At 31.9% G+C, this 26,105-nt stretch overlaps 1 protein-coding gene across 4 annotated transcripts in view; it reads right to left on the bottom strand.

The window, feature by feature from the left end:
• Positions 1 to 682: 682 nt before the first annotated feature.
• LOC106689738 (SERPINE1 mRNA-binding protein 1) overlaps positions 683 to 26,105 on the bottom strand; it is a 61,145-nt gene continuing 35,722 nt past the window's right edge. For 3 of the 4 annotated variants that reach the window (XM_067052992.1, XM_014434896.2, XM_014434899.3), the window contains one exon: positions 683 to 3,072. In XM_067052992.1, the coding sequence (XP_066909093.1) occupies positions 1,855 to 3,009 (1,155 nt within the window). In that variant the 5' untranslated portion in view covers positions 3,010 to 3,072 and the 3' untranslated portion in view covers positions 683 to 1,854. Of the gene's footprint in view, positions 3,073 to 12,431; positions 12,490 to 26,105 lie in introns of those variants that run through there. The other variant, XM_014434898.3, reaches the window with a different exon arrangement.

The following is a 26,105-nucleotide window of genomic DNA, read 5'->3' as shown; positions in this document are numbered from 1 at the left end:
ACAACAAATTGCTGCTTTTCATGTATTTACTAATACAAGATAATGTAGTACATCTGGCAAAAAAAATTTTTTTTTTGTATTTTTTAACAATTCTAATAGCTTTAGAAAAGGCTGTAGAATGACCCCAGTAGATGGTACTATCTATGGAATACGTTTAATTCTAAATAAAAACATGCAAAAATTATTTTTTTGTAAGAAGTGCCAATACTCAAGAAAAGCAGTGATATGTTGACCTTTTTTTTTTCACACGAAATTTGGACAAAGGCTGTAGGTTAAAACCACAGGAATGTGAGTCAGTTTTAAATAAACAGTACAAAAATATTTTTCATTTTTAAATTTAGAAAACTATATGAATAACTACCATGCTCAATAAAAAAAAAAAAAAAATAAAAAATAAAGTACTCATTCTACTGCATAATGTGGGTAAAGCCTATTTTATTTTTAAATACAGGTCACCTGTCCTTTCAATGCAGCTGTTAGCATTATCACAAATGGGGAATGTTAACAGATAAGGATTAATGGGCGGAAATTGGATGATAAGGGAGTTGAATTGGTTAGCAGTTCATTGATAATTCTGCATTTGCCAATGGAAAATATTCAAATGATAACAGGACTCTTTTCTGGTTATAAAAGGGTATAAATTTTCCTTAACAATATATATATATAATAAAAAACAACTGAATGCGGAGCAAAATTGCCTTTATTAACTAATTGATAAACACAAATTATAGAAATGAAGAATAAATCAAACAAAATTCTTATTAATTAAATACAACTGAAAATGACAAAAGAAATAAAGTTTTTGAAAACATAATGTGACCATTTTCGGTTATTATAAACTCGTAGTCACTTAAAAAATACAAACCCACATGTGTAATAGGAACATTCAATTCATTTAAAGTTACAAGTTACAATCTAAAAGTTATCACAATAGTTAATAATCTTAAAAAAGTTCATTTAACAAATTTAGCACATTATTTGTTTGTTTTTTTTGGGATTATATCAATTATTGTGAACAATTGTATAAGTGTAGAAACAAAATAAAGGAAAAATGGCTCATATTTTGTTTAAAGAAAAATTTCAAAAATATAATACAAAATTAAACATAATAGAGGCTAATACATGTATATAAGTTGTTTTCATGCCTCTTAATAAACAGTGATTAACATGTTATAACATAGTACAATGTGATTTTTTTATAATTTTTTTTTAATACAAAATTTAGTATTCGTCTAATCATATAACTTACAAGTCGTATGTTGATAATATGACTGAAGCTTTCAAATTTTATAATAAATTAAGCATTTAGTAAGATATTAGTTACACATATAATAAGTTCTTATGATAGCTCTAAATGTAAAACAGTCTATGATCAGGTAACCTTAGGCATATGTTCATAACATTACATTTTAAACCTGGCAATACGCCAAATAACATCGCAAAGGAAAACTAACACTAAAACTGAAAAAAAATATATATCAGATAAAAATTACTTTTTAAGTAATATTTGACTATGCCAAAATCTTTATCTGAGCTTCAAATGTGCAACATTTAATTTATATTGAATTGATAATAACCGCATGCTATATAAAAACTAAAAATTTGAAAAATATGTGACATATTTTTAGAACTAAAGCAAGGCACTCAGTTCATTGGCTCACACAATTTTTGACTATATCCTATTGTACTAATGTCGTTACTACAATGTTCGTAACATTTTACTTATAATACTATAATAGTTGTAAGAACAAATAATAGTTTTAAAGGAACTGTTTGTAATATTAAAGTACAATTTTGTTTACTCCATAAGATAAAAAGATTATTAAACCAAGATGACCAAAAGTTGAGAACAGTTCATTTTTTAGCCTTGACCAAAGAAGGGAAGTCAGCCTCGTCGTCGACCTTGGGAGCCGGGACCGCCGGTTGTTGGCCGGACGGCGAGCCGCCGGACGGGACGAGTGGGCCTCTTGGCATACCGCGGCTACCACGGACTCCACGTCTTTGACGGTCATTAAAGCGTACGTCGATCTCAAGTCTCTTTTGCCTTCCCACCCGCTGTGGGAACTCGCCGTACTCCAATTCCTCGTCTTCCTCTTCGTCTGTATCTTTCTTTGTCAATACGATCATATCCTTCCAACGAGTTAGATCTTCACCTTCCCCTGGCTTCCTGATGTTGTAGTTAGGCTTCGATCGGTTGTTCCTAATAGCTTTCCATTCGTCCAAGGTAAGGACTGGTTTCTCTTCACCCTCTGTCGGCACAGCCTGTCCTTCCTCCGCTTTAACAGTCTCGTTCTTTTCAATATTCTTTGATTTTTCGGCAGTTTGGGAACCTTCGGGAGACTTAGGCTCCTGTTGCGGTACTTGGGCGTTTAAGATCTCGTCCTCTGCATTGCCCCAGTTAAATGAACCGCTAGATCTCCTTTTGTCTACAGGTTTCACGCCAGTCTTATCTGACCCTGATCGTCTGTCGTACTCCCTCTTGCGACCGTTATCGAACCCAGGTTTTCCTCGCCCACCTCCTCGGACAAAAACTCTTGAGAAGCCGTTGTTACGTTTATCTCTTACTCTGTCGGGCATTCCGCTCTCGGATCCTGAGCTTACATTAGCTCTGTTATCCGGGTGAACTTTATTTTCCCTGTCGCGTTCCAAGCTCGAAGACTCCTCCTGACTCGAAGACTTCCTTTTTGGCCTATATTGGTTTTTCTCGTTTAAGTTAACAATTTTCTTTGGCACTGGGATGGATCTAGGTCTGGCAGCTTCCTTTGGTGCAGTAGAGCCCAATTTGGTGTTGGGTGGTGATTTGGAGTTGCCTGATGTTTTAGTTCCTTGTCCATTAGATTTTTTGCCTTTCGCTGGCTTAGTGGTTTTTTCGAGGGCCTTTGCCTTTTTTCTCTCCTCCTTCTCTTTCTCCTGCTTTTTCAGCAGTTCATGAGGATCTACCTCTTCTTCGCCGTCTAGAAGGGCGAATTTGTTCTTGGTAACGCCGATCGTATACTGGTTAGGAGCCATAGTAGCTATTTTTCAAACTTTATATGGACGAAGAAAGAATTATTCAGTCACACCTTGCCTTCCCTAGAAAAGAAATTGAGTAGATAATTTAGATTATTGACATGGTTGCGCTGGGTTGTGTTAGTCCTTAATTACCGCAGCTTACATTGAGAATGCACAAATTTGTTAGTTGATATTAATTATTAATGTAAACCAAATTCTGGGTTAGTTGGGTTTTCTTTAGCACGCCAATGGACAGTGTTAATGAGGAATATAAACAAAATAACAGTATTATTAACAATTAAAAATATATGTATATTACTAATTATGAAGTTATGTCACCAGGAATTGATAGGTAAACAGAAAATGAGAAAGGGTTGGGAAGCAATCGGTAAAAGAAGCATGTCCACTCTTCATTGAAGAAATGCTCAGAGGTTTTCTGGATAATACAACATGAGGTTTATACTCTGGATAATACAACATGAGGTTTATACTCTGGATAATACAACATGAGGTTTATACTCTGGATAATACGACATGTACGACCCTGGAGAAATCGCTGAAAGTGTTTTTCCTTCCCGGTTTGGGTTTCGTCTTCAATTTAGGACAATCTAAGCGGCGGTTCCTAATCTCATCAAAGTGGAGGGAGCATCTAAATTCCATTGCAAGGGATTGCTTCTTCCATTAAGTTTTAATTTATTACATTATTCAATTAGCAATAAACAACAAAGAGTCTTTTTCCAAATGGAGATATAATAACAAAAAGAATTAATTTTTCACAAACACAAACACTACATGTTTTCTTTTATAAATTTCACAATATCAACTATATTTTTATTTTTCAGTTCGTCAAACAAAGGACGTTTAAGACTCATTTCAAAGGCTTTTTTTAACTTAAAATTTTAAATAATTAAAAAAATCAACCCTAATTATTATCCGCTTTTTTTAATAGTAAATTTGTTTAGAACAAACTCGGAATTGTTTAAACAACTATTTATCGTTTGTTCCTTTCTGGTGAGAGATTATAATAAGAAGTTAAAATCTTTAAATTATTGTAAGAAATTTTAGGAAGGTAAATAATTAATTTTTTTCGGGGGAAATTAGGATAGACTTAAACTCGGATTCGATTAAGTAAAATTGGTATAGATGGATGTCACTTGTGACTAGTTAATATCGAACTTTTAAAAATACTAGTAACCCAAAAGGAGAGAGGGTTTGGATAATATTCCTCCAGCTCCAATTATTGGGGATCCGATCGACAGTTGCCTATTAGATGAGGGCCCAAGTTGCCCCGGGATGGGGGGCCGGGACTGTGGGAACCCGATTCCTCGCCATTTCCCTGTTCCAGTTCCCCCCTTGCTCTATCTAGGGCAGAGAATACACCTGCAACAACACGCTCATCGCAGCAGAGGAACAATTAATTGTTTCGTATAAACTTTTTCGACTAGGTTTAGACAAACCTAAAAATTGTTCAAAATTCAAGAGAATTTAATTTAATAAAACGTTTCGAAAAACACTCATATACTATTTTGAAAACACAAGTATAGTAATACCATGGTTAACCGGCGGTATAAAGGTCTTTAAGATGATTCAGTTTAATTACATTTTTTTTTCTGTTTATTTGTTTTATAATTTCGTTATTATTTGCCACATTTACCTGTTTATGTTTATTTACGATGAATATAAATTATTTTATTTGTTATAATTAATTATTAACTTTTCTATTTTTATTTAATTGATACTTATTGTTCTCGAGTGTTGAAGACTATATTGTGTTAATAAAAAAAAAAAGGTGTTATTTCACCCTAATTTTTTATTACTGTAATGAAAACTGAGTATAATTACTAGTCAAAATTTGAGTTTGCCAAGTATATAGAGCTCATATTTTAGCAAATTTACTCTTCTTTAAATGATGTTCTGTTAGGCTTTCTAGTGTAGTTAGCAATTGTTAAAGATAAGTAGAGAGCTCCGAGTGAAAAATTAATTTTTGCCTATACTAGGCAGACTCATCAATTTAGACTAGTATAATTACAGTTTTCATTAAATTAATCAAAAATTGGGGTGAAATAACTGCCCTTTTTCTCCTCTTGGGCCGATGTTTAGCGATAGTGTAAATAAGATCCTTGAACATAGCCAAAATGACTGAAACGTAGGAGTGTATAGACAATAAAGAAGCGTTGAAACTAATGGAAGATTTTGTACTGTTATATAGATAACTACTATATTTTCCCTTCGTTATAGACAGTGCATCTCACGTTTCGCCCCACTTTGCAGGGCTGTCAGATTGAAACAGAAATTACGAACCAAAGGAGAAATGACGACTACCTTCTTCCAATACTGTATAATCTATGTTATCGTGGATTATGTAATAATGATATAAAATATAATTGAATTTCCTAAATGCATACATATTTAAAACTTAAGTAACAAAGTAACAGTTAAGTAAATTCTTAAAAAGTATTTCAAGTTAAGGAATCGTTTAAAACTAACGACTAAATGGTTAGATTTACTGTAGTTAGTAACTATACCATCCCCAGCCTACTTGAGTAGTTATAATTAAAGTATAACTGCCTTTAAGTGATCGAATATTCAAAGAAACCTCTACAAGTGCCCTTTAGAATATAGTCTATGCAAATAGCTGTATACTAACATCTCTTTATTTACATATTTTTCTCAGCCTAGATTCGTGGAGGGTCCGCCATTGTAGATAGGGTAAGCTCACGAACTGGGGTAAGACACCTTGTTAGGGAAAAAAAAAGAAAAGAAAAAAAAAGACCCATTGAAAAAAAGTGCTGTACTTGGCGGCCATTTTGAAGGGGAGACCTCTTGTGCAATATCTCCACGACCAGATCCGTTCACCACCTCGAGCTGTTTCTTTTTGTATAACATTTTTTGGGGCTTGTATTTTAAGTAAGGGGGGGGGCTCTTCTGTTCGATAAACTGCAGATATCTCGTAACTTCAATACATCGATCTTAAACATTCCCAAGCCTGTATAAAATGTCAAGTAGTACGTACTTCACAATAACAGAAAACTTTTTCCTTTTTTTTTTTTTTTTTCATCTAAATGACCGTTGCAGATAAAATACAAATAAAAAAATATTTTAAAAACACCACTATAGAGTGTTAGTGAAAAACATCGCATAAATTATAAAAAAAATAAATAAAATCATTAGAAACTTGATTAAAAAGTACTAGTTATACTTATAGAAAATAAAAGAAGTAATGATTAACAAAAAATCATAAATTAACCAAAAACCACCATGACTGGATTGGGATTTTTTTTTTAAAAACCAATCCAATAAATTAATGGTTTATTTTACAAAATAATTGTGAAAATTTTTATGAATCAGAATCTTTAGGAAATTTCTTGAGAGAACAATTTCAATATTAAGATATAGTAAGTGACTACCGAACCCTAATTTGAGGAAATGATCTCAATCACATAACTTACGAGTATTTATATCATTAAATTATCATTTGTTTAAAAAAATAAATAATTAAAACGATTTATTTCTGAAACGACGTAAAAAATCAAAAAGTACGGAAGATAAAATAAAGTTTGCTGAAATAGTTGTAGCAACTTTCGTAGCCTTCAACACAACAGCAAGATAGTGAACGTCATGACAGTTACTACTGTCGTGGCAGCATAGTCGCACTAGGTCAGCCGTAGTATAATAAAAGTCGCCAGTGCATGCAGCGGCAATGAAACTAGTGATACTATAAGAGTCCGCAAAATTTATACTAAGAAATGACCGAAGTTTTACAAGTATAAAGTTGCTGGGCAAGCACTTGTGCCGTTTTCACACGTTTGTGCTCAGTTAGTATTGTTTTAGAACTGCCAACAGACAAAAATTTGCAATATTCGGCTTTTAACGAATTTCCCTAACCTTCGGATTTAATAATTGACTCTAATTTTAGATAGTATGTTTTGAAATCCTATCAGTTGGTTTTAATATAGTTTCTAAACTAGTTAATTTAGTTCGGGGGGTTATTTATAATTTAAAAATATGCGTTTATAATAACATTGCATGTCTGAGTAATTAAATTTACAAGTATCTGATAAATATTCTAGAATTAAAGTTGAATTTATAGGATATCCAGTAGCATTTTTATGAATTTTATTATATGCTTCGTCGATATTTACGTTTTTTTTTCTTTCATTTCATAATAAAGTGTGTAATATAAATCGAAGGTAATAAATAATACACAAATGTGTGAATACCAATTTAGTGACATTCAAGGATAAAGGATACATAAAGGATACTTAAGGATTCGCTGCCGAAACTAGTTTAAATTACTTTAAAATTTTCTGGACGGTTTTTCTTAGAGACTTACTCCAATATACCTCGTAAGTTACGGTAAAGTAGTTTAAGTAATGATTTAATGTATGAATTTATTTAAATAGATATATTCGATATATTTAATGGTATAGTTGCCAGAGAAGGTAATGTAGGGCAGATAGCAGAGAATATAGTGAATGTATGGATACAGCGAGATACATAAGATGACAAAAGAAGGCTCCCCCTTCAACGTACCACGACCTTTCCCAGCCCCTGCGCCAAAGAGGTAGAAGTGGATTCCTAACCTGTCTGCTTCCAGTCCAGACGTGATTTTTTTCCTTGTGTCGTTGGACGCGTGCTATGCCACCGCAGACTTCCTAGTCACCGTCATTAGTCAATGCCTTCCTCTCTTATATCTACATTACATCGATATCGCGGCAGAGGGCGAGTCGATATAATTGAGGAATAGACTACTTGTTGAATACCGCGCAATCAGGAAGGGTCGTTCAAGATCACTCACCGAAACGCCCTACTCTTCATATTTGCCGTGCGTTAAATATAAAATCATTAATCAAATAAGTCTAAATTTATAACGACTATAATCCAATTTAAAAAAAATAAAAACCAACAAAGAAAATCATAACTATAAAACAGCTAACCACACAGCATCTTTGAAGATTAGTAATGTCTTAAAACAATACTAACTCCTTTTTTTCAATAGATTTTAGAAAAAAATCCTTAATGCTCCTTACTTTGTCACAAATCAAGTCATTCATCAGGACCTCAATGTTCCAAAGGTGGCCGATTGTAACCTATAACCTTGACCTAGTAACCTATTACCTGTAATTTTGACCTAGTAACCTATTTCCTTTATGGATGAAAAGATATATTATAGTAAAGGATTCCTATAGGACTTCTAAATTTTAAAACAAATAAATCCTGTGATTTATTCGATGAATACAAAATACTTGACAAATATTGATAGCAGAATGGCAGCCATAAAAACATGGATATAACAAATTATGCAGCTGTCAATTTGTATATAGTGATTAAACTTCATATGATTTTGCGGCATTATAGCCCGAATTCTAGTAGATATCCAATATAAGGGTTTCTTGGACGACTTAAAGATAGACTGGTCTCCCCCTAACACTTAAAACTGGAACAAGAAGTTAAAGGAGCGCCGAGTGCAGCGGGAGATGATGAGGCTAAGATAGAGCGTGTGACAGGTGATGTGGTCAGCAACAGGTGTCTTTGCCATAGGTGCCCATCATACATACACATACACAATAAGTGTGTGTATATGTATTTTATTTTATATGTTAAGTAATGTTATATGTAACTTAGTCCTAAAATGAACCATTAAATTTGATAATTCGTATTAAAAAACAGGAAAGTTATTATTTTTGGAAACCTTGAGAGATTGTAACGTCGTAGAACAACGACCAATACTCCTCATATTTTAATAGTCGATCCACCAGATTCCTAGTTCTAGCAAATTTTACAAAGTAGCTTATTGTAAGTAATTATTATGTGTTGATTCTTTGATTGTTTACAATTTTTTTTATCATTTATTACCTTTACGTACTTATTCACAAAATTGACTACTCAACAAGTGCCCGCTAAACGGATACCCGATACCGGCTGGCAGCAGATGCCTACAGATTCAGCTGCACGCAGACATATGCTGCGCAGATGATCTTCAATGATCTCTGATTACCCGCAGCATCTCCACTACCACTAACACAGCGCCACTCACAAAAATATCGAACCCAATGAGCGGTGAAATTTCAGCAATTTTACGAGGAAGAGAGCAGCTTGCCACATCCTCCTACAGATGGCGGTAATAAAATAGCAGTTACGAAGTATTTCCGTTAACGTAATAGTAGCGAAATGCAACGTGCAGTTATGTTGAGTTTAGTAAAGGTGTATATTTTTGTATAAATTTTTTATACTAGTCCGATCGCAATATTATATATATTGTTATTATCGCAATATTATATATATTGTTATTATCGCAATATTATATATATTGTTATTATCGCAATATTATATATATCGCAATATTATATATTATATAAACCTTTAAAATAAATCTTTAAAAATCACATGATGCTGCAAAACTCAAAACTCCTTTATTCCATTCAACTCAATCTGCTCAGAACCCCTATCATTGGGAGTTAGTAGTCGTTACAATTACTTTGCCTGCAAAACTCATCCAACCCGGAGTTTTCCCTTACTTATTCTTTTATTTTATTTTTTTTTTTTTTATACTCAGAAACTTTACTGTATTTATACTATTGTTAAACTTAATAAATTCTTTATAAAGCAGCCAAACTGTGTAAATCCACTTAAATAAATACTAATACAATACCTATGAAATTGGATTCAAGACGAACTTTTTTTTTTTGAAATGCCAAATTTTAAGCAATTAATCTGAAAAAAATTTTTACAAAGCTTTCTTAACAAAGGATTTTTAAGATTAACAGCGAGGTCCCACAGCTTATTTACTGAACGGATTATTTCGATTATAACATTTAGTTAAATTAAACATAATTTTTTTAAATATATTTTTCAATATAAAATGATTTATCTGCATTAACTATTCCACAAACGTTTTCCGTAGAGCTCCTAAATCGTAGTATAACCTGAGAGAAGTTGGTCCTCGAAAAGAAATCGAGGGGTCTCTCGCCCCTCCTCCAAATCTACCGGTCCTACACTAACCAGTCTCCCCCGGTACAGGTCCGCCCTGGTCTCCTATTCAGTCCTTCCAGGGAGGGAAGGCAGAAAAAACAAGGGGAGAACTGGGCGAAGAAGGGGCGACTCTGGGGCTACAGGAAGGAGGGTAATTACTGGAGCAACAATGAGGAGGCTGATTGCTCCAGGGCACGTACCAAGGACATCTTGCCCAGGCCCTCCTCAGACGGGGACAAATTGTCAGGACATTCTGCTCCTTAATGAATTTATTGAAATTGTCCGGGGAAGGAGGAGGGAGGTGTGGAAGGGTCAGTTAGGCAATCCTGATCTCCTTTCAAGGGGCCTTCAAAAGATTAATGGACACTGTAAGGTAAAAGGTAATGCAGATTAACGTGTGGTCGATAAACATCAGATAAATATTACAATCTGCAACAGTCCTAAGTAATAAAAATCAATATATGGAGTATATTACGGTGTCATCTTAGCAACCTCGAAACTGGAGCGGCGTTGGTTCGATTCCGACTTTTATTCTGAGATGGTAACATGTAGGATCACAAAATCGTATTACAAAAATGCTCAGAATATCAGCCGGATTCGAACACGTGTCCTTAGAATTAGTACCAAAGTAATCTTATTATCAAACATTTATCCACGTGCAAATGAAGCCCCCTTATGATAGAGTTCTTGACAAAGAAAAGCGCCAAAAGAGTACACACGATCAAACTTCATCGCAATTCTTTGGCCGCACTCCAAGCACAAAGGCTTTTGAGTTTAACAAAGTATCTACTTGTTTCTTTTATATCTCGCCTCTTTGTTTGAGCCTACTTTACTACTTGAAAAAGCATGTTAAGATTCCATACGCAATAAAGACAATAACAGATCGTTGCCGTAGTAATCATATCAATGACGTTAACTATTTCTTTAACATTTTCTGTTATATCTTCCATTAACATATATAAATGATTAAATTATTTCTTTCACTAATGGATATATTTTTATTTCAAATTGTCGACGGAAATACGCGTTTTGAGGTTCCCTGCGTCTAAATAACGTAAAGTCTCTTGAAGTGATCTGTGAGTATATGCGTGATAAGTTAAAGGCAACTGAAATTGCGTATTTAAGCCGAATATTTACCTGATATGTCATAAGACACTTTTTCGTCAAAATGGATCGATAAGAAATTCTAATTTATAGAATCGATTCAACACTTTTTTTTTTAATATTTAAAAAAAACAAATGTTTCTCTAAAGTATCTCTGATTTTACTTATTTGAAAATAACAGCCAGTTCCTATATAGCATATAATAAAAAATAGATGAATACAAAATTTTAAAGAATTTCATTAATTATGAAGGATTGAGATAAAAAAGGAAAAATGGAGACAAGAGTTCCTAATCCTAAACTGTCCGATTGACTTCATTACTTTTTGAATTCTTGGCAGAAATTTAGTTGGAATTAGTTCTTTTCACATCGAAAAACGATTTTTCATTAGTTAGATATACAACATTTTAGTGTTGGAATACAGTACGATTTATAAATCAATGGTGGGTAATGATAGCTCAAATGAAGACCAAACAGAATCCATTGATGGGAAAGAAAGCTGTAACGAATCGCATTTCTGAGTCTTTACAAGGCCCTTTGTAAGGCCACAAGCGAGAATTTTCAAAAATCGATACATACAATAGTAGAATAAACCTATCGATTATTCATTAGCATATGCTAGCGTGAAGTATCGACTAATCGCAGGGTTCCGGAGGAAATTGCAGCCCGACCAAGAAGGAATTGGGTTATCGGGAAGAGGCCCTTGTTACTTCCCCTGATAGCATCGGCTTCTTCCGACCTAGAGCACAATTATTTTTGTAAAGGACACGAAGGAGGTTTTTTATTTATCCTTAACTAACAAAAACAGGCAAATTATCTTTTAAACAAAAAAACTTCACCTAACATATAAAACGAAATTTAAAATGTTTTTTTAGGAGTGACATTCAGTGAAAAAAAAACAAAAATATGAGAATTTCTTCATTAAAATTTGAAGATTTTCACTCAACTGAAAAATCGAATAAAAAAAAATCCATCCGTGAACGCCTACGGCATTTTCCCGTGACTACTGAATCAATTTTCTATAATCAGGCACCAAAGTCACAGTTTTCCACTGGATGATCCTCGGAATTCTACATATTGTTTTACAATTTTTATATACAAAACGATAGTTAAGAAGAAATATCCGTAAAATGTCTTGATTTTTTTTAAACTACTATCAAACCGTAAAATTATTTGTTTTTTTTTTACGAGTTACAGCTTTTTATCTTAACCACATCCTTAGGGGACACCTCTGTACAACCGTGGGTGTTTACTATATATTTATTATTTTTTTTCAGTATAAACGTTTTCTGCCTACAATAAGTATATTATAGTTTCGATTCGGGAATACTTTAAAAATAATTTTAGTATATAAAAGTGCCTTACCTAAGACAATAATGGTAGGGAGCGAGCAAACCCGAACACCTTGGTACGTTCATTGACTGGGCCCTGGCCCCACTACCGTGCGAGGAGGATCAGGAAACCTTGAACTTTAGATTATAATACAATGCCGTTCGGGTATAGCTATCATCAAATATTTATTTAACGATACTTTACAATTGCATAAGAATAAAATAATAAACTTAAGATATTTTGAAAGATAACATTTTTAGATATATACGAAGGATTGAAAGAGACTTTAAATGTTAAAAGGACACACGCCTTATTCATCGTAAGTCTTCAAGGATCATTAAGAACAGATTGGAAAGCGAAATTATTTGTTTTTCAATTTAATGAACATAAAGTAATTAATTAAAAACCTCTAATTCGGATTTTATACTCATTTTATTATGGATGTGCACTCATCTATGTAACGGACAAATCATAAAATACGAATATACCAATTTAAGATTCCAAAATTTATTGGTAATTTATATTTATATTGGTAGTTTATAAGTACACACTTTAAACTTAATTTAAAAAATAATTATATCTGCGACGCTTAAATTCATAAAGGGCTAGTAGGAGTGAACTACTTTGCAAGGAAATACTCTTACCAGACCAACGGTAGTGCAGGAGGTGATTAAGCCAGAATCACGCTCGATCGCCAGATTTTCGCTAAATTAATGGGTAGCCACTTAAAATTATGACTGACTCAAAAAAAAAAATCACCGTTCTAGAAACATTTCAAACGTTTCTTTTAATATTGTAAAAAAATCATATATCTATTTTCAAATTTAAAATTTTATCAGTTGCTACAACTCTTATTCTAATATTTAATTTACAAGGTCTTTTTACATCAATTCTTTCTTAACCCTCCGTATAAAAAACAAAATAATAATCTTCCCCTTAGATGTCCGCTATAGAAAGGTTAATGTAATTTAATTGTACCAATATTATAAATAAGTTTAGTTATTTTATAATTGTTCATAATTGATCGTTTTGAAGACAATATTACTCAGCCTTTATTTAGCAGGGCTGTTAGAACGGCTAGTTGTAACTGAGTATCTAGGACAGTTATATTAGGAGCCGAGAACCTCAAGGCCATTGTATTCTCGCCAGGTAGCAACAGTTTTAGCTAGTTATTAGAGCAGGAGGTAAATTAACAGGATTTTTACAATAGTTATGGAATCTGCTCTATAATTACCGTTATAAATTTTAAAATCCTAATACAAAAATTAATTATTATTTTCTAAAATTATGTAAAATGTTTTATAAATGTATTATCAAATGAAGTAAAAATTGTAACGGATGATTTGCTAGAAATATATTATAAGCTGTGAAGACAGTATATCGGGATAAAGTTCAGTTTCCAAGTCACATTAAGGGAGGTGGTTTGGTGAGCTCTTGAGCCCCGAGAACTACCTGCTTCTCTAACTGGAGACCTTTTTTATAGTTCTCTGCACAACAGTTCGACGAGCTAGGGCCTCCCACTTGAAATATCAACTCAAACTGATTTAAATAAATCCCCAAATCATCTTCTGAATTTTATTTTGTTTATGAATCATTGTCTGATAATATTAAACCTCGGTTAAACTTCACTCCTTTATATTAATATTATTTTTTTATTATTATCTAAAACAAAATTAAATATTTCTGTGCTATTAGGTGCATATGAATTTTTGCAGCTCGAAATTATGAATTTTTATTAATGAAATTTTAGGAAGTGAAACATATTGTTTTTTTTAAATACACAGAAATAAATTAGAATTTTTTTTTTAAAAAGCGGTTTTTGGAAGACGAGAGAGCAAAATGTACGATGAGGAGAGTTCAAAATTGTTGACGTTTTACGGGGAAGGGGAGGAGTTTCCTTATAGAACTGAACCCAAATTACTCTACGTTTTACAATTCAAAATAATTTATTTACCTGAAAATACGGTATAGAACATAACATTTATAAAAAAACATACAACCCGTCATTAATGTGTTTATACGAAAAAAAGGCTTATAGAGTTTCGACTAAGTTATAGGTATCGGAAGTTTTGTTGTTTCACCCTTGATTGATACAAGTTCAACAACATTCCATGAGAAATAATAATACAAAAATAGCAAATAAAATATTAACGATAAGAGTATTTCTTTTTGACCGTTAATTGTAAAGCTAACTGTACAGGAGGAATTTCAGTAGGAATATAGAGCTATCGATATCACAATCGACTTCTCCCCATTGCTAGCGTGACGTCTCAATATCGCCCCCCTCCCATAAACGATAATGAAATTATAGAAACAGTAACTAGTGTTCCGCTAGATTACTCCCGCTCACCCCCCAGCTGGCGGTTGACTCTTTCATCTCATTAATACGCTCTGATGGAGTGGTTTTTTCGGACCAGGAACTCTTTTCTTCTGCCGGACATGTGATGTTACTCGCTACTGTTCTTCAATCGGACTGTCAGTCATTCGAGTATAATAGTACAACCAGAGTGGTGTGAATTACGGGCACTTCTGTCGTACAATAGCTAAACGGATTTGTATTCATATCTGTCACTAAGACGAGTCGAGGTATTGATATATTGGTGTTAAAGTATTTAGAATTAAACCTAAATATATAACTCTCATTTCGAAGGGGAATAGAACGCACTATGATTTTAAAAAAAATATTTTCGTAAAATATTTGGCCACTGAAAAGGCAATTGCAACCTGGATATCATTAGGCAATTAGGCAGGGAATCAGAATAATTCCTCTGAAAGAATCTGGGATCTCGAAGAGGTCTCATGTGAGGGTGATAGAGTAGGCTCAAGAATTCTCAGGTCAAGAGTGTAAATATTGTACATAATAGCGCAAATTTGATTAGTGTTTTTATTTATTTGTCATTTTAGTTCAAAAGCTTACTTATTTGATTTTATCCTTTTAACTGCATGTAAACAATAATAATCTTTATTTATTCTAAGAATATTCCCTTTATAATAATTCACAGGCGAAAAAATTAGGCTTTAGAGCCTTAGAGTAAATTACAAGATATCATAAAATAAAATAATACAATGAATTAAAAAAATATACAAATAAACAACCATAATTAACAGAATATATAAAATAATGATAAAACAAATAAAACCACTTGTCATATCATAAAACATAAGATGACTTCTGATAGTAAATAAAAAAAAATGATAAAAAATCAAATACAATTAAATAGTTTGATAAAACTGTCCATTTTATTAATCTTTCGGTTTATATACATATAGAAATTGTTTTATTATTATTTTTATAATTATTTATCACTATTACTTATTATTAAGTTGTGACGGATTGTAATAGATATTAATAAATGAATATTGTACTTCCTGATTAAAGAAAAAGAACCTCGTTTAAAACTGTTTCTAGATTATCTATAATCATTTATGTTAATATTTATTAAAACTAGTTTATGCAGATTGCCTTCACTTCGAAATAGAAGTTCAGTTTACACCGTGCTGCAACAATATTCGCTGTATATCATATAGATAACAATAATATACACTATAATACGATATATAACAATATAGGATAGATTAATACAGCCTAACAGCAAAGCCTAAGCCACGGTGGCCCGACAGAACGCCCCTTCACGCACGGCGAGGCCCCGAGCAAATTACCCGCTTCAACTAATTATTACAATCCGTGAGGCGATGGTTGTTCCGGCTCCTTACGCGGGCCTCTATAATCCCTCTCTGTAGTGATCTCCCCACTATAATTCTCCTGTATCCTTAGCCACTGATATAGTATTATAGATATAATTATTATGTAAATACTTAGATCAACTATAAAATAGAAAAAAAAAGTGAGTTTCAACGACACAAAGTACCAATACTTAATCCTATCCTAAACTTCCTTTCTTGACAGTTGGTGTATGAATGGTAAATAATTATGGTTGAATAAAATTTCCAAAATAAAACCTAATACGGTCAGTCAGGTTGACAGCAAAACCAAAATTTTAAGGTTAAGATATCGATATAAAAAATGGACCTATCGATTTCATCATATTCCGTCAACTGTTTAGATTGTAAGTTTAAGATATTAGCATTCTGAAGAAAATCGTAAAATCTGAATGATGGTATTTAAAAATTATATTCGTTATCCATCGGTCTCAATTAAAATTTTTTTTTTTTAATGTTAAATAAAAATAATTATAACAATAACGTAATATTATTAAAGATGAACATAACATTAAAGCAATTTAATAGGCACCTAAAATAATGATTTTCGCAAGGCGGGCTTCATGCTCCACGGACTGTGATAAAATTATCATAATAGGTTCTTCAACCTACTCAACTAGTAATATTAGATCGTTTTTATTCATTTAACGTATGGTATGAAAATATTACAACCTCGGTATTTTAATGTAGATCAATATTTTTTCGAAATTATTTTCGTTTATTGAATATTTCTATTGGATACCTCATTCGTATACATTATTCTGTTATCATTAATTCAGTATTAATTATATCAATTTGATAATTTTTCGGAATAGATATCATATTTGTAATTGTTTTACTATTAGTATTATTATCATTTTTTTTTTCTTTATTTTAGTCCGTATATATGAATATTTTTTTCTATAGGTTATTTTTATTAACATGTTTTTTTTTTAAGTATACCAATACAGTTATAATAAGCAGCAAGAAACTTGTATATTCTAAAAAAATATAGTAATTAATGTGAATTTTTTAATTAAGAATTTAAAATTTATTACTATTTAGGCAACAATTTATATATAATACTGATACGCGAGGTAACAGCTAAGATCACAGTTCACTAGGAATAATTTACTTAGCATAGCACAAGAAATAATAGCCAATATTAGCATAGCTACAATTATCATACTAGTGTACCCATTGTCATGTTAAAGAAGGACTAGAGAACTAAGTTAAAGCCTAGTTGGGATCCTTAATGACCGACTGAAATGGGATCGGATATCAAGTAACTACCGGCTTAATAATCCATTAGCTAACGGATCAAGTAAATATTATAATCGAATTATATAACACACATATCGAATCATGAAATAAATCGATGATGAATAATCGCCCCTGAAAATAGCGGAACAATTTCAGACTGTTTCACTCTCCACTGCCCCAGATAACAATTGGTTCGGGTGTTAGGTTCTAATAGGCATCAGTAACGCCTGTCTAGGCAATCTATTAGAATCTATTAATAGAAAACAATTAATTATAATACTTATTCCTTTTATTGTATTTGTTTTAATTAATGTGAAAGAAATTAATTGTTTAATTTCATATGCCTATATATGAATTATATAGTAAAGGGAAGTACTGCGATCACGAAACATTTCGAATTAAGAGTACGCAAAATGGTGTATGTGCTCGCGAATTATTGAACAGCCTAGCTAAAACATGAAATTTCTTACAAAACTGAAATTTCAAATTCAAAGGGTGAGAATATGCCAGAAATGTGACAGTAGCGCTTTTTCGATGGAATCGACTGACCAGAAGTGCTTATTTATAGAATCGATTTTTTTATTTATTCGAAAACGACTTTAACGATTTTGATTAAACCCTTCATGTCAATTTAGAATTAAATTGTTACATAAAATACAATTTATTATTACAACAGAAAAATAAAAACTTTTTTGTTCATAATTTTCGCTAACTAGGATTATTTATTTATTATTTTTTGTTTTTAAATAAGAAAATCCAGCAAAAGCCCACTAATTAAACAAAATTTAGTACCATAAGGGTTATTATGGATCAGAATTTGAAGGGCAGGAAGAAGACATTTGCTAAGTTTAAAAAAAGTGTTTATATCAGAAATAATAGGGCAAAGGGGGTTACCAGATTTATGGATTTTAGAAATTTACTAAAAGAGATACAATTCTGGTTGAAACTTGTTTTACTTATGTTCATGTAGTAGTAGTTTAATGCCACCTGAATTTCTAAATTAAATAAAAACAAAAAACAATCTATTGCCCTACTGTAGCCCGAAGCACTAATTACAGATACCAGAGATCTGTAGTGTAGATATCGGACCCTTCTCTACACTATTTTAACTGCCCCTGACACTCACTGATACCTATTATAGATACGAGTAATTGCCTATCAATATTGTCAAACCTGTTGTCATTAATCTATACCTACATGTATAAAACATTAAAATACAACGTTTCTTACATTTTAAACTCAACGTTCGTCGTTGAACTTTTAAAAAAAGGCTAGAAAAACATAAAAAAAAAGAAATAGCATTGAATGAAAGTTTAAAACGATTTATTTTATTTATTAAAAAAAAAAAAAACTGCTTTTTTAGAATTCCTGATATAATGATGAGGTATTATTTTTGAACATGACGAAAACTAGGGTTTTGAAAAGGTCACGTAATATTTTCCTTTATAATATAATTTAAGTATAATAACATTTTATAATTAAAACTTCCACGTTCCAGGGCACGTTTCCTAACATCCTAAATGGTGTTTATAATATCATTATAGTTCACTGAATTAAAATTTATATTCTTCATATTACATAACTAAAATATTTAAAGTTTTTATCGTTTTTTCCTAACCCTGGTAACACCTACAACGTCTAGTAAAATTAAAAAGTAAATTTTATAACGCGCTTTATTTATTATCATCTTTCCTCTGCCTACTATCTCCCGTGAAATTTTAATGACCACTATTTAATGACTTATATATTTCATAACTGTTAATAATAATAAAATCAATTTCACATATCCTACTATCCTTACTTCAGGCCAAAAACGTAAAATACAGTAGTGCTTAATTCAATTATTTTCGTTAAAGTTGTTAAAAATTGGGGTGATATAACTCCATTTTTTCTCCTCTTAATGGTCGCGGTGAACTTTTGATGAATTTCACATAAAAATATAGTAATAAATAATAATAAAATATATGTATGTTAGTGCGTTCCGTGGCTTGGCGAGGGTTATGAGTGAGGACCACTTGACATTGCAGCTTGACCGCGCGATGGATCGATATCCTGACTATTAATACGCTCTGTATCGGTGGGTGTACTAGTGTACTAGTGTACTCGTGTACCGGTGTACTACTGTACCGTTAGTGACCGCAGTGTACTAAATCACAAGCCCTGTCCTCACTAACCCTTTGTTTCCTTCTGTGTGTTCTGGCTAATCGATTCTCTCCGCCTCGCGGCTCTGGTTGTGTCCTTTATGGTCGGTTGGATTCCTGTCAGCGGCGGGTGTTTGATGTAATTTACGGCATTATAAACTGTGGGTGGGAGGGTCATTGTGGCCGTACCAATATATTTTGTTTTTATACTGACCACTACACATTCGGGGGATTAGGCCGAAACACGGGGATGAAACCGTATGAGGGATTTAAAAATATGAAATAATCCCTGAACGTACGGCTCATATTCTTTAGAAACTCTAATGCATTTTTAATACACGATGAAATTCCAGTAGGCCACAGAGGCGTGTATAAAGAAATATCTTAAATTCGCTGCAAAATAATAATGAAATATAGGTAAAAAAAAACTATACCGCTACGTCCTAAGTAGGGACAAGGCCTCAGTACTTCGTAAGAAAGAACTGCTTCTTGAACTACGGTAGTTCAAAGGGGTTATTTGTTCACGATCACGTTTAACTATAAGGTTTTGTTCCTAATAAGGTTACCCACAAGGAGAGATCTTGAATCTACAGGGTTGACTCACGGCTGATTTAATAGAATAAATAAGTATCTGATATAAATAGGTGGATTTTGAATGTTTTGCAAGGTGGAAATATTTCAAATTTTTGTTTTTAAAAAACCAAACGTTTTCACGGGATTGTGAAAATTACTTTTAAAAATGTGGGTACTAAATTCAATTCTAACAAAACGGATCTTTGCTTTTATTACTTTCAATTAAATTTATATGTTGCAAATAATTTAATGATTGATTTTAACTTTTATTATTTAAGTTTATTCAATTCGCATGGGATTCTAAAACGATTAAAAAGTTGCACTTTGAAAATTTGAGTTAATTACTTCGCTAGTAAGGAAATCGATAATAATATGATATAACTTTATATACAAAATATATATACAACTTTAGTAGATAGATACAGAAGATGTAGATATAGTAAATGATAATTAATAGTAAAGATGCCAGTTCATTGCCCTAGCTATCCCAACAACAGAAAACGAAAGTTCAGCAAATATAATAACAGTGCCAACAGGAATTAAAAAGATCCGTTTTTTAACTTCTTCATTTTATATAGAATAGAACTGTTCTCTTAACTAGAAAATTAATCATGAAAAAGAAAAAAATGTAGGACAACTTGGGATGAAAAGGCACTTTCCAAGTGACATACATATTTCATACAAATAATAACACAATAATGAGAAAGTATGACATCATTGTAATCAAATAATAATAATAATAAGTTAAAAAAAGCAACTTTAATGCATTTTTATTTAGTATACTTTTTTTTATCTCCTAAAAAAATATGAAACAAATTTGTTTATAATTCAACTACTCGAAAAAGTTTATAAGGTTATAAGTTTAGTTTCGGCAGTTCATTGTCAATGTGTTAAATTAAGAGTAATTTAAAAAGTAAATTAAAAGTACTTGCATACATAGATAGTTCATGGTAAAATATATATATATATATATATAAAAACAACGTAAATGACATTGTTTACACAATGGTAGTTGATGTGACAGCTGTGGACAATTACTATTACAGATCAGGGTTTTACGCCCTAAAGCCAATAACAACTATTACAGACACTGTTGAAATTATGCATGAAACTCTGTACTGTAAATTATACTGAAAGATTGTAAGGTTAAGGTAAATGGTGAAAGAGGAAATTCTAAATCTAAATACTGTCATAAGTCAGAACGTCCATCTTTAGTTTTAAATTGTATGGTTGTACCGGGTATGGTTAAACGACATATTTAGATATGATACATTGAAAATAAAATTACTTATTTAGTTTTCATTTTTTCAAAACCTTCAACTAATGAAATGTCGATTCTATTTTCTTAAAATATCGTGGCCAAAGTTTGATATCGATATTAATAAGGAAGCAGAACATCGGTTTGGATAAGATAGATGGAAAATAAAATAAAATTTGCAATTTTTGTTACTTATGAAAATATCAATATTTCGATTAAGTATACTAAAAATATCGGCTCAAAAATTAGATATAGTTTTTAATAAGATAGTGGAATATCGATTTCGATATGATATATGGAAAATAAACTTTTATATGTGATTATTTATTTTTCTATAACTTTAACAAATCAAACATCGAAATTAGATTCAATATTGTTAAATATCATGTCACTATGTCACCTACAGAAAATGTACTAGGTGTATATATTTTTGTACAGTTGTAAAGAACAATAAATTAATTATATAAAAAAAAATATTGCTAAAATATCGCGGCCAAAGTTTGATATCGATATTAAAAAGGAAGCAGAACATCGATTTGGATAAGATAGATGGAAAATAAAATAAAATTTGCAATTTTTTCTACTTATGAAAATATCAATATTTCGATTAAATATATTAAAAATATCGGTTTTAAAATTAGATATAGTTTTTAATAAGATAGTGGAATATCGATCTCGATATGATATATGGAAAATAAACTTTTATATGTGATTATTTATCTTTCTAAAACTATAACAAATCAAATATCGAAAATAGATTTAATATTGTTAAATATCATGTCACTATATATACCTACAGAAAATTCACTAGTTTTATATATTTTTATACAGTTGTAAATAACAATAAATTAATTATATTAAAAAAATATTATTAAAATATCGCGGCGAAAGTTTGATACCGATATCAATAAGATTCTGAAATATAGATTTCGAAATGATATACCGACATACATCTTTTGGAATAGCAAAACCGTACTGCGCATGCCTCTGACAGGTTCTTGGCAGACAAGAATAGTAGTTCAAACATATCTAATAAGTTTTGTTTGGATTTTCAGTTATATTTATTTAATACTTCGCCTAAATAACTATTAATATTCTCCATTAAGAAATTAAAGATTAAAGTTTTAAAATGTTAGTGGAAACTTTAGAAACTAGCATGTATCATTGCATTTTTAACAAGCAGCGCGCCCGGTGCAAAAATATGAAATCTCGTGTATACCTCCGCCAACAACTACAAAACGCCCACAACTTATTTATTATTTTGCTATAACTCTTGTTTAAATTTACCTATGTTTCATAATGCAGTTAGCTTGACTTTAGTATATATTTAAAAACCTTATTTCTTATGAACAACAATACATGTTTTAAGTACAAACAAGACATTAAAAAGTCTAAGCAATTTTAAAAATGGCGTAGTTAGGTCTTTACTTTCATGCAATTTGACGCCATTACTAAGGAAAGATCTAGAACGCTACCAACAATGTACGAGAAAAACTATTATCATGTTTTGAATAGCTTTGAATGTTATAATTTTTAAATAGTCCTGGACAGGTCAAATGACATATTAAATAACCCTTTTTTTCTGTTAATATTGTCCAATACTACGTTGCAACTGTAATACAATATTATCAGCTATATTATTATGGAATCATAAATAAATAGTTCAAAATAAGTAATAGAATTAAATTTAATAAACAAATTCTAACGTACAACACTATTTCAGGCCATGGCATTCGATTTCCTAAAATGTTTGCAAAAGGCGATTTTTTTGGCATGAAAGGTTTTTTCCCCTTAACCCTAACTTATAAACAACACTCACAAATTTCATTAACACTTTAAAATCGTAGATTTCAGAACTTCATTAAATAAGTAGCAATTAAATGAAATTTTAACATCCAATGCTATTTCACTAGATTTTTAGGTTGTAAAGAAGACGTTTGCAAATGGCGGTTTTGGAGTGAAAGCCCTAAATATAATAAACAACACTCACAAATTTTATTAAAACATCAAGTTATTATAATCTGATAAATGAGTAGCAATTTAATAACAAAAATTAATAAACAACAGGCTGTTTCACTCGATTGGTTGGAAAGATAGCGTTTACAAATGGCGCTTTAGTCCTGAATGTTTTTTTTTTCTTAACCTAAACTGTTATAAACAAAACTAAAAAATTTGAATAAAACTTATATTATTATAAATAAGTGGTAATTTAATAGAATTGAATAAAAAAATATTAACGAAAAATGCTATTTCACTACATTTCTTAAGTTAAAAAGGTGGCGTTTGCAAATGGCGCTTTGGAAGGATCTATTATCTACAGTAAAATCTTAAAAACCTTTTAGAGTAAAATGATATAATAAATAAATTAAATAAAAAGGAGATCTATACAAGTATGACAGTAAACTCTACCAATAAGACGACAGTGAACAGTAGCAATATCTAACCCCATATCGATCTTAACATAGTTACATGAGGTCTACTTTAGCAAAAACGTATACTAAGGAAAATAAAACTGAAGCCGGGTTTTTTACTAAATAATGGTCAGAGACTTTTTGAAACTAAATAAGAAAACAAAAATGTGAAATGAAAACGCAATTATATATTACTGATATATATTAACATAGTTTTATAAAATTGTAGGTGTTGTAACGTATTGATTATTCCACGCCTGTAGTTCAAATAAAATTGATGATTCGAATACTGTTTAGTGTTTATATCTTGACTTGACCGTGTTTTAAATTAAGACTAACTATTAACTGTACTGAAAAAAAGACATTGTTTGATTTAAGAAAAATTTAATGCAAAAGACAACTCGTTCCCTCTACAATAAAATAAGAGAAGCCTACGAGCGCGATGGCGGAACATAATGCCGGTTCTAAGATCGCTGTGAAGCAGAAAAGCGGCAAAGGGAATCTTGACGTCACAATCCGGCTTATCAACTAGTGATAAGCTATAAGCCACGAGGGGTACGCCGCGGATTCGAGACACTGTGGGAACTGGAGGGGAAACTGAGTTAGACAATGGTTCCATTATAGGGAGCAGGTTGGGTCCATCTAATTCGATTCACCCTCGTCCGTATGTGTCTGTATGTTCGGTCATAGCCACGGCATGTTCGACTCGGAGCAAGCAATTAAGATGAGACAGAGAGTGTTAGTTATTTTTGGAAATAAATTTAGAGTACTCACCAGTGGTTCTGTATCCAATGGAGGAAAGTTTAAGACTGGAGCGGAAGGTTGGGAGAGCAGGTATAAGAAAGGTCGTAGGAGTGGGGGAGGTGGTGCGGACAACACAAAGAACTGACAACATTCAAACTCAACCTCTAAAAATATACATAGAGAGTACTCACCAAAGGGTCTGTATCCAACGGAGGAAAGTCTAAGACTGAAGAAGAAGAAGAGTGGAGGAGCAGGTGTAAGAATGGTCATAGAAGGGTGGGAGGTGGTGCGGACAACACACAGAACGGACAAAATTCAACTTAACTTCTAAAAATATATATATATAGAGTTCTCACCAAAGGGTCTGTATCCAACGGAGGAACGTCTAAGACTGAAGAAGAAGGTTGGAGGAGCACGTATAAGAATGATCGTAGGAGGGAGGTGGAGGTGGTGCTGACACCACGCAGAACAGACAAAATTTAAAATCAACCTCTAAAAATATACATAGAGAGTACTCACCAAAGGGTCTGTATCCAACGGAGGAACGTCTAAGACTGAAGAAGAAGAGTGGAGGAGCAGGTGTAAGAATGGTCATAGAAGGGTGGGAGGTGGTGCGGGCAACACGCAGAACGGACAAAATTCAAACTTAACCTCTAAAAATATACATAGAGAGTACTCACCAAAAGAGCTGTATCCTATGGAGGAATGTCTAAGACTGAAGAAGGTTGGAGGAGCAGGTATAAGAATGGTCATATGAGAGGGGGGGAGGTGGTGCGGACAACACACAGAACGGACAAAAATCAAACTTAACATCTAAAAATATACATAGAGAGTACTCACCAAAAGAGGTGTATCCTATGGAGGAATGTCTAAGACTGAAGAAGTTGAGGAGTCCGAGGAGCCTTTTAAGGAGGCCGTAGGAGGGTGGGGGAGAAGGGGGTGTGGCGACAACACAAAGACCTGAGACAACCTCTCAAAATTGTCCAATAAAACCTTTTAGGTACAACCCTAGGAACCCAGCAGTCATAAAAGCAATTTAAAAGTACTTAAGGGTGAATAATTTCATATTTCTGGAACGAATGGGGCAAGTTCAGGTAGCGGCCACAAAAGAAGTTCAAATATTAGAAAGTCTAAGAACTATTACAATATTTTCTATACACATGTTCAAAAATATTTATATATATCTTATAATAAGATCAACTAAATAACTTTCTATAAATTTATTTTATCTGTTACAATCGCCTCATCAGGAAAAAAAAATAATTTTAGGTGTTGTTAATCTTTTAGTGTATTTAGTTTTCTCCTTATTTTATACATGAAAATAGTATTTTAAAATCAACAGACAGCTATAATGACTATTGCAATATATATAAGACGATATAAGGAGACCAGATTAATTATAAAATTTGAAATTGGGGTAAATAATTATGTTAGTTACTGATGATGGTTCGATGGACCCGAAACTTTGTGACAGATAAATTAAAATAAAGAAATTAAATAAGGAAGAGTTATTCACTACAAATCATTAAATAAAATGCACAACTCATCCAGTAAATGAACCAAAAATATTAATATATAAGTTATTATAAAATTTGAAATTGGGGGAAATAATTATGTT

Source organism: Halyomorpha halys, unplaced genomic scaffold, assembly GCF_000696795.3.
Source record: "Halyomorpha halys isolate HHAL.00 unplaced genomic scaffold, Hhal_1.1 Scaffold1444.1, whole genome shotgun sequence".
NCBI classification, from domain to species: domain Eukaryota; kingdom Metazoa; phylum Arthropoda; class Insecta; order Hemiptera; family Pentatomidae; genus Halyomorpha; species Halyomorpha halys.
This window is presented reverse-complemented; position numbering and strand designations above follow the sequence as displayed.